Raw genomic sequence first — 16,875 nt, 5'->3', positions numbered from 1 at the left:
ATATCCCCACTTCCTGGAACAATGCCTAGAACGCAGTCATAAATATATATTGAATGATTCATATAAAGTGATTATTATGGTGTCTGGAATTTAATGACCATGGTCATTGAAAATAATGACCACAGTAACAATGACAGAAGGCCAAAATGCAGCGTTCAGGGAGGCCCACATTGGCACTCAAAGTTGTTGGTTTAATAAACATATTGCCAAGTAATTTCAGCCATCAGTAAATATTCTTACTAACCTCCTTATTGAAAAATGTCTTATTTTTTCAGGGGAGAAAAAAATTTCCACATTTTTTACTACATTTATGCTGGTTTAGCTGAAAAGAAGAAACTGGCCCATTACAAATTGCCTGAAAATAAGCCTCCCAGGTAACGCACCAATTGCTACTTTCATAAATGATATTTTCATGTTCCCCTTAATTTTAGATTTTTACCCTCTCTTTCATATTTTTCTAGGTACCTACAAAATGACAATCTCAGAACAGTACAGGACATGATGAATAACAGTTTCTATAAATCCCAGTATGAATTAATTGAGCAATGTTTCAAAGTCATAGGTTTTACAATGGAGGTAAGTATGAAAGACATTCAAACCTCTTTAGAAAGTATCTTTTGATCATCAGTCCTGGTAAGAGTTAGCATTTATTGAGTGATTAATATAAGCCAGGCAAAGTCCTTTACATGGATTTAAACAACCTTATGTAATAACTAGAAACAGAACACTTCCTTGAGAGATGAAGAAATTGTGACCTTGAGATTGAATTTGGTCTTGTTCTTTGTGTTTTAAATTACTTCTACAAACATTTCCCACTTATGTAAAATTTTTGCATGCATATATGTTTGTGTTCTTTGTAGAGCTATCTTTTTTAATAACTTTATTAAGATATAATTCACATACCATACAACACACTCATTTAAAGCACACTGTTCAGTGACTTTCAGTATTTTCATAGAGTTGTGTATAAGTCACCATAATCATTTTTTGAAACATTTTCATGTTCTAAATTTTTCCCCTCAAAACGAAACGTGGTAGCAGTTAGCAATTACTCCCCACTCCATTTTTGCCCCCACATTCTAGCACTCTAAATCTGCTTATTCTGGTCATTTCACATAAACAGGATCAGATTAAATGAGGTATATTGTAACTGACGTCCCTCACTCGGCGTGTTTTCAAGGTTCCCCCTTTTATCCTTGTTTTACTCCACCTTATGGCTGTACCTCATGTTATCTGTCCATTCATCAGGTGATGGACATGAGGGCTGCTTCCAGGCTATTGTGAATGATGCTTCTACAAACACTCATGTACAAGTGTCTGTGCGGTCAGAAGTTTCCCTTCCTCTTTGGTATATATCTACTAGTGGAATTGCTAGATCATTGGGTAACTGTGTTTAACCTTGTCAGGAATTACCAGGCTGTTTTCCAAGGTGGCTGTTCCATTTCCCATCCCACCAGCACTGTAGGAAGGTTCTAATTTCTCCACGTTGGTTTTTTAGTTTTTCGTTTGGTTTTGATATTTATTTATTTACTTATTTTTTTAGACAGAGTCTTACTCTGTCATTCTGGGTAGAGTGTCATGGCATTATCACAGCTCACAGCAACCTCAAACTCCTGGACTCAAGCCATCCTTCTGCCTCAGTCTCCCAAATAGCTGGGAGTACTTGTGTCTGCCACAATATCTGGCTAGGTGTTGTTGTTGTTCTATTTTTAATAGAGATGGGGTCTCACTCTTGCGCAGGCTGGTCTGGAACTCTTGAACTCAAGCAGTGCACTCACCTCAGCCCCCCAGAATGCTAAGGTTACAGGTGTGAGCCACCATGCCTGGCCCTCATTTCTCCACATCTTCACCAACACTTACTGTTACGCCTTTTGATGATAGCCATTCTAGCAGATGTGAAGTTGTATCTCATGATGGTTTGGGTTTAAATTTCTCTAATGCTCTTTGCTGCTGAACTTCTTTCCATGTACTTACTGGTCATTTGTATATCTTGTTTGGATAAATGCCTCATCATATCTTTTATGTTTTAAACTCAGTTGTCTTTTTATTACTGAGTAATAAAGTAAGAATGCTTTATATTCTAGGTATTAGAGAATGCTCAGATATATGATTTGCAAAAACTGTCTCCCCTTTGTTGTCTTTTCACTTTCTTGAAAAGTAAAAAATCCTTTGGAGCAGAAAAGTTTTTGAATTTTATGATGTTCAATTTATTCGCTTTTTATTTTGTTGCTTATTATTATACTGTCATATAAGAAAGCATTGCCTAATCCAGACCCAAAAATGCCTGAGCTTTCTTCTAAGAGCTGTTTAGTTCTAGCTCTTAAAGTTGTTGTTCCAGTTTGAGTTACTTTTTGTGTGTGGTGTGAGGTAGGGGTCCAGCTTCATCCTTTCATAGGTGGATATGCAGTGTGCCAGCACCATCTGTTGAAAGACTTTCCTTTTCCCACTGAATGCTCTGGGCATCCTGCTCAAAAATCAGTTGACTACAGATTTACACATTATTTTTGGACTCTCAGTTCTATCCCGTTAGTTTATACATCTATCCTTAAGCCAGTACGACATTTGATTACCATAGCTTTGTAATAAATTTTGAAATTGGAAAATGTGAGTCTTCCAACACTGTTCTTCTTTTTAAAAGTTGTCAATTACTAGTGCATATTTTTTAGAAGCTTATTTTTATGTTCTGATTTATCTTCCCCATCTCACTCCTTTTCATCCACAGTTGTTCTTTTTCTTCCCTCAGCAAATGGAGGTTAATAGCCCATTTCTCTCCCTGCTCCTAAGGTCCTACTTTTAGGGACACAAGCACACACACACACTATACACATACATATACACACACACAGAGATACAATATGTAAATGTGCATGGTAGGATTACAGGGGCTGGACATGGTGGCTCAAGCTTATAGTCCTAGCACCTGGAAGGCTGAGGTAGGAGAATCCCCAGAGCTCAGAAGTTTGAGCTCACCTAACCAAGAGCAAGATCCTGTTTCTACTAAAAATAGAAAAACTAGCCAGGCATTGAGGTAGGCCCTGTAGTCTCAGCTACCAGGAGGCTGAGGCAAGAGGAACTCTTGAGCCCAGGAATTTGAGGTTGCTGTGAACTAGGTTGATGCCATGGCACTCTACCCTGAGGCAACAGAGTGAGACTCTGTCTCAAAAAAACAAACAAAAAAAAATATGGGATTATATGATACACACTTCTCTGTATCTGATATTTCCTATTTAACAATATTGAAAATCCCTTCAAATCACCTAGTGCATCACCAAATCACTCCTTTTGAAGGCAATATAATTTGCTATGGTGTGTACTACCATAATTTTTTCAACCATTCAGCTATGACTAGGCATACGATGATTAATGTTTGCAGATCTTTGCCTCCACAAGCAAAAAAAGTCCTTATTTTACTTTGCTTTCTGTAAGATAGATTCCCAGTGGAGGTACTGCTAGGTTAAAGGGTACATGTATTTTAATTTTGAATAGAAATTGCAAGCTTGCCTTCCAATGATTCTGTAACAGTTTACCTTTCCACCAATGATGCACCCAGCACTCTTTCCCCATTCATTCCTGCCATCAATGTGGTATAGCTTTTTAAATATTTGCTAGTCTGACAAGGTAACGTGTCATTTCACATTTGCACGCCTTGACTAATAGTATATTCGAACATCTTTTTTGTTTGCCAGCTGCCTATGAATTCTATATTTATATATGATGCCCTTTTCATTGAATTATTTTTATCCTTTATGTCAACTTATGAGTGCTCATTGAGTGTTACAGACATTATATTTTTCTGTCATTTGTGTTATAAAAGTTTCCAGTTGTATGACTTGTTTGTGACTTCCTTTTTCATATTGTTTACCACAAAAAAAGTTTTAAATTTTTGTGTATTTTTTGTTTCAAATATCCAGATTTCTAGTCTCTGTTTAGGTTGTACATGCAGTCTCCTAGATTTTCTTGGAACTTTAAAAAATCAATTTATCTTTAATCCATTTAAAATTATGATAACCAATGGAGCCCCACTTTTCTTCTGTATAGAGAGGTGATTGTGCCATCACCGTTATTAAATACTATAGGCCCCTTTCCCCCTGGCTTGACTTGCCATACGTGAAGGCCTTATATGACATGGAATCTATTTCTGATACCTCTATTTTATCCCCTGGTCTGTTTTCTATTTCTATAGCAACGTTCTGTGGGACTTGATTGCAATGTTTGATTCTATGCTTTTCTACTAAGGCATCCTAGCTAGTAAAGCAAATCCTAATCTCACTTTCTTCTTTTCCATACTCTTTTGTCTAGCATTTGTTTGTCCCTATAGACTTTAAGATCAATTTATTCAATTCCCAGAAACCCAGTTAGCATTCTAGTTACAACTGCATAAAATTTACATATTAACTTTGGGAACGGTATTCTGTCTTCTCAGCCCAAATTCTGATATCATATGCCTTTCCATTTGTTTAGTTTTTTTTAAGTTTTTAATAATAATCTATACGTTTATTCCTATAGAATTTATCTTATTTTAAAATTTATTTATAACTATGTATTCTAAATGAGATGCTTTTTCTATTGTTATAATCTTCAGGTTATACAATATAATCATGTCATGAGCAAAAGAATAGTTTTACCCCTTTTTCTTATGTCAGTCTTTTTTTTTTCTTTTGTGTACTTAAAACATGTAAGACTAGTCTAAGTCAATATTAAGTAACCATGATTATAGTTTGCCTCTCTGTCTAGTTTCTGGTTTTAAGTGAAATGGTTTTAGGGCTTTGCTAATATTTTTAATAAAGAATATGTATAATAATTAATTTTCTTTTACTATTTTTCTGATTTTTGTTAATAGGAATTCTGTTGAATTTTGTCAATTTTTTCAGCAGTTATTGGTATAATCACATTTTTTTCCTAAATAATTTTTTCTTTTATTACTATTTTTCTGATTTTTGTTAATAGGAATTCTGCTGAATTTTGCCAAATTTTTTTCAGCAGCTATTGGTATAATCATATTTTTTTCCTAAAGCCATTTGTTGATATCTCCTATTATGTCACTAGATTCTTAATATTTAAGTATCTTCACATTTTTGGAACAAACCCAATGTAGTCACACATTAGTTCCAATGTTCTGTGAAGATAAAAAGCATCTGGACACAGATGCATGAGTCTGGACCAGATCTACTACATAAGAATCTCCAGGGAAGGACCTAGTAATTGGTGCCTTTTACAAGCACCCCAAGTGATTCTTATCATTAGAGAAGATTGGAGACAGTGGGGCTTTTTTTATAATTCCTTTTTCTTTTTATTTTCTTTTTCAAATTAATATGAGGATACAAATGATTAAGTTACAAAGTTTGCATTGTTAGGTAAGATCCCTGTTGTCCTTGTGTCCTGCCCCCAGGAGGTATGCTGTATACGCTGACATTGTGCCCATTAGGTAGGAGCATACCCACCCCCTTTCCTCCTCTCCTCCTCCCTCCCCCCCAACTTGAATTGAATTGAGTTTTTCTCTTATATGGGAGTGTATTATTAGTTAATCTACTGGCTTCGCATTGTAATTGAGAACATTGGATACTTGCTTTTCCTTTCTTGTGATACTTTACTAAGAAGAATGTGTTTCCACTCCATCCAGATTAATACCGAAGGTTTCAGGTCTCCATCTTTTTTATAGCTGAATAGTATTCTCTGGTATACATCTACCACAGTTTATTAATCCATTCCTGGCTTGATGAGCATTTAGGTAGTTTCCACATCTTTGCAATTGTAAATTGAGCTGCAGTAAACAATCTAGTGCAAATGTCCTTATGATAAAATGATTTTTTTTCTTCTGAGTAGATGCCTACTAATGGTATTGCAGGGTCAAATGGGGGGTCTATTTTAAGTTCTTTGAGTATTCTCCATACTTCTTTGCAAAGAGGCTGTATTAGTTTGTGGTTCCACCAGCAGTGTAAAAGTGTTCCACTCTCTGCACATCCTCTGCAGCTCTGGGACTTTGTGATGTGGGCTGTTGTCACTGGGGTTAGGTGGTATCTCAGAGTGGTTTTGATTTGATAATAATCTCTGATTATTAGAGATGATGGAATTTTAAAACTTAAAAAAAGTAAAAACAAAACAATAATTTGTTAGATGCACTTACCCCTCTTAGAAATGTTTTTATTATCTATAGTATTGGTTTCAGTTTTGTTTTTACATTTTTATTAATTTAGTCATTTGATTTCTTTTGTTTTTTTCTTAAAAAGCACTTGGTTTCTCTATGTCTTCATTTTCTTATTCAATAATTAGGCCTTTAAGGCTGGAAATTTGTCCCTGAGTAATAAAAATTTCCTTCTCTCATGTAGGTTGCATTTTTAAAATTTTTCTAACTAAGTGTCTTGTTTAATCAGGATTCCTGAAGGCTTTTAGAAAAGCTTTCAAACTTTGCTCTTAGCAGGTTATTGTCTGCTGTGTCGATTCAGATGGTATAATAAAAGATTTCACTCTGAATGTGAATCAAGCGTTTAGATGAACTCTTCCAAGAAAGTAATGTGCAGTTTGTTGAGTTTCCATTTCATTATTATAAATGACACTCTTGCAGCATTAAACAGTTAGTGTGTCTGCTTAAGAAGTTTACTAAGATTCCTTGGGTTATCAAATCTCTACTAAGAGCTTAAGCTAAAAAAAAAAAAAAAAAAAAAAAACTCCTAATTCTTCTCAAAAAATTTAGAAAAGTTTAACAGCAGGCTATAAAATGTAAAAATGCTGACAGAAATCAAACTTGGCAAAAATCATTCAAACTATGTGCTATGAAGTTATTCAATCTACTGATTTTGTAGCCTGCTTTTAAGGCACACTGTTGACTCCCTTCTAAAATGGAAGACTGTCAGTGATAACCATTAGTCCTGTGAGCTATTTGTTTACTAGAAAAGACTATTTCTGAAGATGCTAAGTCGTCTTGATATAGAGAAAAGTTTGCTAACTGTGTTTTCTCCAAATATGGAATTTATGCTGTTGGCAGCTCTGATGTTAGAAGTCTCTCAATCTTGCCTTCTCTTGGAAAGGTTTGGATTCCATCTTAGATATTCTTGCTGCAGGCCTGTGGGGAGATGGGAGGGATATTTTTAAGACCTTTTAAGTCCTCAGGAAATAAAGTGTGATCTCTGCCAACTGGATAAGACTGGAGAACAGATAAATGGCTTTTCTTTTGATTTGAAATTAGGACCCTACCTTACAGGGGAGATTTATGCTGAGGTAAACCCAGCATCATTTTTTGACCATCAGTGTCCTAGAGATCTTCAGTGACCCCAAAGCTAACATTATAACCCACAGATGTTCCAGACAGATGTTTGGTAGAATAAGAATACATCAATTCAAATGGAGTTCTAATTATTTAGTTACCAACTATCTTAATAAGGACCTTTTGAAAGAAAGATTCTGTTTTGTGCAATTCCTGTAAGAATTGGAAAATGTAGAAGAATGATAAGACAAGTTGGCCATCCTAACTTAAGAAGTGAGAAGTCAAAATTAATATAAAATGAACTTTGCTAGACATAGCTAACAAACCAGACAGAATCTATAACAATGCATATTTAGAGTATAGTAGTCTCCTGTTATCTGGAGTTTCACTAGTCACAGTTTCAGTTACCTGTGGTTAACTGTGGTCTGAAAACATTAAGTAGAAATTTCTATAAATAAACAATTTGTAGATTTTAAATTGCATGTGGTTCTGAGTAGCATGGTGAAATCTCACACCATCCTGTTTCATCCTAGTCAGACCCTTGTCCAGTGTATCCAGGACATATACACCATCTACCCCTCAGTCACTTAGTAGCTGTTTAGTTATCAGAAAAAACATAGTACATATGTACAGGGTTCAGTACTATTCAAGGTTTCAGGGATCCACTGGAGGGTCTTGGAAGGCATCCCCCATAGATAAGGAGGGAGAACTGTCATCTGGTGTGTCATAGTCAAAGTAATGGTTGTTGTCAAACATTTTAACTTCTAGAGTAAATTTTTCTCGCATGGCTCTCTCAGCCAAAACAAAAATTCAGATATGATGGGAGTCTCTTTCCTAGCTGCTTTTACAAGCCCAGAATATAGAGTTTCTTTTTGAGTTATGAATAAACATTACACTCTGTTTCTATATAAATTAATAGGTGATAGGGTTACGTAGAGGAAAGAAAGAAAGAGAGAGAGAGATTGAGGGGCCAGAGAGGACCTAGAAGGCTGTTTCCAGGCTCAAACAAGGAGAATTAACTTCTCTTGGTAAGAGGGGGAGTTATTACAGTGACTTCCCCAGTGAATTCTCAGTTTTACCAGAACTTCGTGAATTATAAGGATAAGACTCAGCAGCAGGCCAAAATTGAAAACATCCTTAGGTAAATACTTTTCTCACAGAGTCTTGAGCTGAAGTTGGATAACTTTTTTTTTTGAGACAGAGTCTCACTATATCGCCCTTGGTAGAGTGCTGTGACATCAAAGTAAAGGCTACAACTCAGCCATCTTTATTTCTGACCAATGGCATTCTCTCCACTGATTCACGGATCCTACCTTGAACTTTGGGCTGACAACTCAGGCTATTCACTCTTTAACTATTAAACTGTAGCTGCAAGCTGGGAACTCAATGGTTCTGATCTCTAGGGCAGAGAGATGAATCTGCTGAAGCATTAGATTGCTTTTAGGCTGCAAAATGTAACAAAAATCCATTGTTTAATAAGGTCTCTCTAAAGGCTTTTGGAGAAGCTTTCAGACTTTGCTCTTAGCCATAATTTGTTACTGTGAAGAACTTTCTCCCAGTGAGACAGTGGCTGCTTCTTCAAGTGACTAGTATGTGAATTTCATGTTCCCTTCTTCCCCTCTCCAAATAAAAGCAGCAGCAAAGAAAGATTGGCAGAATGACTAGATTGATATAGGAGGACAGGAGAATTTGCCTGACCCTCTGTTCGAGGGTCAGGAGGAAATAATGAGGAATGAGTAGGAGTTGAATAATTGGGATATCATGGATCCCTCACGTGGAGGGTAGAGTGCAGTGTACACCCTTGTATATGCCATGAGGTGGTGGATATCATGTCATGCCAAAATGTGTGCTGTCAACCTTACCTGACTACCTTTTGGGAACAAGATCTGAACTGTAGCATTTGGGGTCAGAGAGATAGCCCTGATATATTTCTAGAAAGTGGATATTTTTAATTCTAGCGGAATAAATGTGTTTGTAATGGCTTCAGTTCTGGGAGAGAAGCTTCCTGACTCAGAAGACATGAACTTCAGCCACATTCCAGGTGACAGATGGTCTCCACCCAGAGACTGTAGACAAGCTATGGACCCACTCCAAGGAGATTCCACTCATTCTTATGCTTTAATTCTGGAGTCCCAGGTATCACTTGAGTCTTTTGCCCTTGTTCAGTAGTTCAGCCCTTTCCTGCGCATGACTGCCCCATGAGTCTTCCGCATACATCTTTGACACTTCTCCCTGCCAAAATTAAATTCCAAATCTGGCTCCTTCTTCATGTTGCTGCCAATCCCCTCCCTGCCCTCTCCCTAACCTTGTCCTTTCCCCTCACACAGCTTGTACCTATGGAGTAAACTGATTTAAGTATCCAGAGTATCTTGGCTCTTACAGCAGTGCCAAATTATTTGAGGGGGAGGGGGCAGTGCATAAGAAGAAAAGCACCATCCACTCTATTCCCAATCCTTGGTCATGAGATCAGTGTTGCCAGTGGTAGGTGCTCATGCACTGTAGCCTGGCCCTGTTGGATGCCTGGTTAGGGCAAAAGAGGAGTAGCCAATCAGGTCCCAGGACATCCTTCCAACTGGAAGGACATTGTGCAAAAACCAAAGCAGTCCCTGCTTGTAACCAGGAGCTGGACCCATTTGCAGTTCTTTCTCCTACTTTTTGCCATTAGAAGAGCTGATCTCCTTCTTACCCAGTCACTCCCCCAGAGGTTGCTATCTTAGAAGCAAGGAATCATTTTTAATTGGTTTGTTTACTTCTAAGTCTCCCCTCATTAGCAGCAATGTTTCTCTTATATATGGCTCAGCTACTTCCTCCTGGTTGGTGGTGCAATGTTTAGTAACATTAAAATGAAACCAGTTTCACAGTTAGCATCTACTGACAAATATAATTCACTTATTTCAAACCATATATTCCAAATTTAAACATACTCAGTGTTTATGGAACAGCTAAACACATAGCTTAAGATAAAGGAAAGTATAACATCTGTTCCTAGAGCTGAAATGCAACCACTGCTAGATATTTTGTGAAAACTTTTAGTCCAATTCAAGGTGATTTTCCTAGGACGTGTGGTCTTCCATCTGGAATCAGAGACTCAGAGAGTTAACAGGGCAGACTGTCCCAGTTTGGAGAAGGGAGAATTAAAGCAAGTGAGTGTTTACTCCCTTTTTATCCAGTCTTGATTTTTTTGTCTTTGAGGTTGTTATACTATTTTACTGGCTTTCTTAGATTTGGTCTTTGTCGGTAACTGTTTCCATTCATTTTGGAAAGAGGCAACTTTCAACATTTTCACATCCTCTAAACAGGGCTAGCTACTTGCAGAGTTTACTGCAGCACGATTTTGGTGATTTTCCAATATGCATCTCCCTTTCTGTATCCTTCCCCTCCCCCCCTCCAGGGGATCAATAGCACCCATAGCACACATAGCATGCAAGTCCCTTTAAATATTCTCAGTTTACAATTAACGTGTGCATTTGTGATTCAGCACAATCCAAAGGAATGACAGGCAAATCAAAACCAGATATTCTCTAAAAATAACACAAATTGGAAAACTCTAAAACTCTTAAACCATATGATTTCTTAAAGCCATTTTCCTGCTCTTATTTTAAAATAAATGATCAGTAGCTTGATGATTCATGGTGGTTTGATGACTCAATGAGTAGTTTGTCTCATTTAGAGACAATTTTTACCATGTCATACAGGAATTTTTGTGTGTGTGTTTTGCCCAAAGTCACATGTCTTATGTCTAAGATGAGAATGCTGTTTTTTAATTTTATTCTCCCTACATTTCCTGTGATAGTCTAAAATCACAATCTAGCATGTTTTCTTTGGATTATCCATTATAACTTCAGTTATGATCAAATAGTAATTGTGAAAGGAATTAAATATTTGAAAGTATCCTATAAGATAGTGAATTTCCATGAAATGCTCTCACCTCCTTTTAAAAAAGTGATTTTGGTTGGGATGGAAGGTGTATGTATATCCCTTTGGGTTAGTTATTTATAATGATTTAAAAATAATAATTTGATACCTAGTTGTTGCTTTCCTTCAAAAGGCAAAAAACAAGTTACAGTTTCAGAAAGTAATGATTCGGCCACCATTGATGACTTGAACTGAATGATAGGACCTAGGAGGAAGTTGGTAAAATAAAAATAATTCTGTGCTGGAGAATCAAGATCCCTGAGCTAAACTCCTTGGCACTGCTTGTTTCCAGCTGTCTGCTGATAACTAAACTGATAACTAAGCCTCTCTGGTCTAAGTTTCTTTACCAGTAAAGGAGGGGGAGAAGGAAGGCTGATTTCTGATTCACTTCCAACTCTCACTATCTATGATTTTATGGTTCAAATTAAGGGCCATGTAATTTCCTTCTAGTCTTTGCAGATTGCCCATGCCATTTTATTGCCTTAAGTGTCTGCAGAATTCAGTCTAAGAATAGAGGACATATTAATATCCCTTACATACAAACAGCAGCAAGTGCTGATTGCTAATCATCTCCTTCTCTCCCATCAGTTGCTATTTGCCTGCCATGTGAGCTCTGATAGAGACTGTGACTTATTCATATCTCTAATTTTTAACACAAGGCCTGGTACAGAGGTGGGACTGTTAATAAATGTTTCCAAACTTATGCTACTTATAACCACATGCAATTTAAAATCTATGAATTATTTATTTCTAGAAATTTAACCCTGTCCCAGGCGTTCACCCAGCCTGCTTCCTCCCCTACTTCATCCAGGCCCATGGTGACCTCCACCTACTTTGAGTCCAGACATTGTTCCCTTTTCTACTTTTCTCTTGCATGGATTTCAATCAGGCATCCTGTGCAGGTTGCGGCCCTAAGAAAGGACTTTGTGCAGTGCATGTCACCAAAAGGGCTCTGTGCACTAATCTCAAATCTATCCAGCATGGGCTGTAGCTTCTTCTCCCAGAACAAAATCAGAGAAAAGGGATCATAGCTTTTCCAACCACAGGGCTCTGCCACTTAGAGGATCCAATTGGCTTTTGAAAAACATAAAACTTGGCTTAGTGAACTCTTACTGTTCTAATAAAATCTAGCTACTACCTCAGGATGCAAATCTTGACACCAAATGAATAGGACATTTGGATTAAGGAAAAATTTTGAAGAAGACAAGTAGAAACAGTAAGGCACAGACTAAGTAACTTATATACATATAAGACAAACAAGAGAGATTCTTGTTTTTTGTTTGTTTGTTTGTTTTGACAGATTTTGGCCAGGGCTGGGTTTGAACCCACCACCTCTGGCATATAGGGCTAGTGCCTTACTCCTTTGAGCCATAGGTGCCGCCCAAGACATTCTGTTTTTAAAGCAAAAGAAATTTTACTATCATTTAACTGACACAAAATAAAATAGTTTGGCAAACATTTATTGAGTCCCACCTCTATACCAGGACTTGTGCAAAAAATTAGAGATATGAATAAGTCACAGTCTATTCTCAATAAATTTATAATCTGATAAAAGGAATATATACTGGGCATGGTATCAATAAAATATAATGAATTCCATGATAGCAGATGGAGAACATTATAGTAACATGAAGTCTGGAGTTGATCAGTGAAAGATATAAAGGAAAGTGTTAGGGTCGGGACTCATGGCACAGGCTGAGAAAGAATTCTCAACACAAAGGTTAAAAAAAAAATTAAAGAAAGTTTATTTTACTTCTCAAAGGTGAGAAGTTCTTGGCACAAGAAATAAAGAAGGAGAGGAGAAGCACCAGCAGAAAGAGTCGGGGGTCTGGTGTTTTTATGGATAAAAAGAGAAAGAAAAAAAGATTGCTCCCAGGTGATAACAAAAGGGCTATGGAGTGGCTGAGTCTGTTTTTCCTTTTTTCTCTCTCTCTTTCTCTTCTCTGTGAGCCTACCTTGATCAGTCTCCTTGGAATCTGGTCTGGCAGGCACTGGGGGATCTGCACTCCTTCTATCACCTCACTTCTTTTTAAATGCTGGAAAACAAACCTAGAAATAATAAGTCAGACCACAGATTTTTAAACAAGGAGGCAGCGTGTGCTGTGATCCTTTTCTTCAATGAGGCAATAATGTGCTTTGAGTTTCCTCCTTTTTTGCTGTGTTAGATAGTTTGTTTTTTTCTCCCTTAGATAATTTATTAGCAAGGCCATCCTATCAAAGGGATTATATATGAATAATGTTATAGAAGGATGAAGTCTGAGGTTGATCAGTGAAAAGTTCAAAGAAGAGATTATGTGTGAAGAATAGTCAAAAGAACAGCATAATCCAGAACTGAGGTATGAAAGTAATGTGGAATTCTTAGGCACCTATGAGGAGTTTGGCTGGCTAAAGTATGTGAGAGGAAAGTAGCCGAAAATGACAGTAGAGACACAGATAGGTACAAGAAGATGCACAACTCTCCTTTGTGTACCTTGGTAAGGAGCTGGAACTTTATTCCCAAGGGAATAGAATCCATGGAAGGATTTTAACGGGAAACAGAGAAGATCTGATTTGCCTGCTAGAAAAAGCATCCATCTGAAAGAAGGATTGGAGAGTAGTAAGACCAAAAACAAGAAGACTAGTTAGGCGCATAATACCAGAAGTAAGCATGTGGGCTGATCACATTCATGAGTCTAGATATAACCCCAACCCTGACAAAGAAATATAAAAGTAATGCAAGAAATTTATCTGTTAGTCATTTTTAATGTTCAAAGAAGGCATATTTTTGTTCTGCTTACATTTCTTTCTTCAGTTTCTGAATGTAACAGTCTTTGTATAAGAATAGTAAAAACTTTTAGTCAGTTGTTCTTTGTTCACTTAATTCATAAGTATAATATTAAAATTGCCCTAGACAAATGTAATTAATTAGATACTCTTAAATGCCTGAGCCTATATAAAAATTTAGTATACTTTAGTCTTTGGAACACTCCAAATGACAGCTTACAAGGACTGATTAGTGCTTTCTAAACTTTCTAATCATGTCACTAAACCTTCTTAAGCACTGAAACTTATTAGCCTTGAAAAATCTTATAATTTAAAATTATTAATGTAGTAAATCAAGTTCATACATCTGAATGCAATTTGCAATCATACTTTGTTGTCAGTTTCAAATTAAATCTCCTAGTGTAATATCAAATAAGCATTTAAATTCAAGTCATAAGACTAATTGTCAGATTATTTACTATATCTCTACTATGATCTTTACTATGTCTCAAGTATCATGTTAAAGATTTCAAACAATCCATAACACCGTGTTTCCCTGAAAATAAGACCTACCCCCAAAACAAGCCCTAGCAGGATTTCTATGCATTTGTAAATATAAGCCCTACCCAGATAATAAGACCTAGTGATGGGGGTGTGGTTGTGCAGCATACTGCATAGCCACGCCATGCATTTCAGTGCAGAGATGAAGACATCCCCTGAAAATAAGCCCTAGTGTGTCTTCTTGAGAAAAAATAAATATAAGACAGTATCTTATTTTCAGGGAAACATGGCAGATACTATAGATTTGGTTTACTTCAACACTGCTGTTTTTTTTTTTTAATTAACTCATATACACATAGATCATGAATACATTTATGCATATGTCAGGTACAGTGTGTTTTTTTTTAATACAATCTGACGTGCTTACATCAAACCAATCAACATAGCTATTGCCTCATTTGCTTGATTATTGTGATAAGACATTTATGTTCTACACTTGACAGATTTGACTTGTACCCTTGCAATATGCTCCGTAGGTGTGGTCCCGCTTTTACCCTCCCTCTGTCACACCTCCTCCCTCCCCTCCCTTCCCATTCCATTTCTCTCCTTCATCTTGAGCTATAGATGTGTTCTATCTTTCATAAGAAAGTATGAGTAAATACAAGTTGGTTTCATAGAAGTACTGAGTACATTGGATAATTTTTCCTTCATTCTTGAGATATTTTACTCAGGAGAATATGTTCCAGGTCCCTCCATGTAAACATAAAAGAAGTAAAGGCTACATCTTTTTTAAGGCTGCATAGTATTCCATGGTATACATATATCGTAATTTATTATTCCACTCATGGGTCTGTGGGCACTTGGGCTTCTACCATGACTTGGCTATTATGAATTGAGCTGCAATGAATAATCTGGTACAAATATATTTTTTGCAAAGTGATTTTTGGTCTTTTGGATATACTCCTAGTAGAGGAATCACAGGATCCAATGGCAGGTCAATTTTTAGATCCCTGAATGTTCTCCAAACTTCTTTCCAAAACGAACATATTAATTTGCATTCCCACCAGCAGTGTATCATACAGTGATTCCCTTGGGCATCAGTCAGGTTTTACTCCTACCCAGTTTTTTTGTTTTGTCTTGTTTTGTTTTGTTTTTGAGATAGAGTCTCACACTATTGCCATGGGTAGAGTGCCACAGCATCGTCATAACTCACAGCAACCTCAGATTCCTGGGCTCAAGCAATCCTCTTTGACACAGTTTTTCTATTTTAGTAGAAGCAGGGTCTAGCTCTTGCTCAGGCTGGTCTCTGATGCCTGAATTCAAGCAATCCGCCCTCCTTGACCTCCCAGAGTGCTTGGTGTAGGAGGCACCTGTGAGAAATACTTTGGCAATAAGGGATTGGGGAAGGGATTTAACATCATTGGCTCTTGTTAGTGAGACTCACGAGAGCACGAAAGTATGTACATCATTGGTTAGCAATCTCCACACCTGTGGCTAGGTGGCCATGGGATTACTTCTATAAACAGCTGCTGCAGTAGAAGTTAGCTGGGGCTTCTCCTTTGGCTCCGCTTCTTGCTCAGAAGACGCCTAATCGGCGCTCCCCCACTAAGACTGTTGCTGAGAGATTCCTACTAATATTGACTGTGACTTCCAAGGTGCTTCAGCACCTGAGACCTAATAAGACCTACCCTTATTAAGCTGGCACAGAGGCCTGTGTCCAGACAGTTGAGTGGGCCAGGCCAGAGACTTAGCGTCCTGGCTCCGATGAGGCCCTGGGTCAGGGCAGAGACAGGGTGTGGCATGATTACAGACATAAGCCACCCAGCCTGGCCTCTCCTACCCAATGTTCATTATAACCTCTTTGAACAATGTTTATGCAGATTTGAGTGGAAGGATTTAACACTGCAACCCCAGCCAAACCTCTTTACTATTTGATTGGATCCAACCAATCCCTTATACTTTATGATGGAATTCTGCATTGTTTTTTACACTTCCAAGTTCATAGGTCGTAGTTTTTTGTTTTGTTTTGTTTTAAGTAAATTTATTTCAATACCCTCATTAGTGAGGGTACAAGCAACCAGGTCAAAGTATTTTATTTTATTAGGTAGAGCTCCTCTTGTGGTTAAGTTCATAGTTTTATATTCATTATGTTGGTAAGATATCATATCAAGGAAAAGAAAAGTCTTTTAAAGTAGATATAAAATAAAACTAAAGCCATCAACTACTACAACACTTGAAAGTTCACAAAATTCCTTTAATAATCTATACATACAAAAGTTTCCATTTAAGTCTTTTTTGTTTTCCTTGGAAAGCCTGCTTTTTTCCTAAGTGCCAGAATTCAAGCCCATTGAGTTGTATTCTTAATTTGGGGGTGGTTTTTAGGCTTATAACATGTTGGAAAATAATCATGTCTTGTATTATGTATTGTTTTATTTGTTTGGGGATATGTTTCCTATTATATATATATTTAGTGTTATTTTCTTTCTTTCTTTCTTTCTTTTTTTTTTTTTTTTTTT

At 37.0% G+C, this 16,875-nt stretch overlaps 1 protein-coding gene across 1 annotated transcript in view; it reads left to right on the top strand.

Annotated features, from left to right (window-relative positions):
• MYO3A (myosin IIIA) overlaps positions 1 to 16,875 on the top strand; it is a 188,650-nt gene that overhangs the window by 82,643 nt on the left and 89,132 nt on the right. Inside the window, exons 14-15 of the mRNA XM_012803266.1 lie at positions 276 to 374; positions 462 to 576. Of these exons, the coding sequence (XP_012658720.1) occupies positions 276 to 374; positions 462 to 576 (214 nt within the window). The remainder of the gene's footprint in view (positions 1 to 275; positions 375 to 461; positions 577 to 16,875) is intronic.

This window comes from Otolemur garnettii, unplaced genomic scaffold, assembly GCF_000181295.1.
Source record: "Otolemur garnettii isolate 467f Iridium unplaced genomic scaffold, OtoGar3 scaffold00019, whole genome shotgun sequence".
Lineage (NCBI taxonomy): Eukaryota > Metazoa > Chordata > Mammalia > Primates > Galagidae > Otolemur > Otolemur garnettii.
Note: the sequence above shows the minus strand (reverse complement) of the source record. Positions and strands in the feature narration are given on the sequence as shown.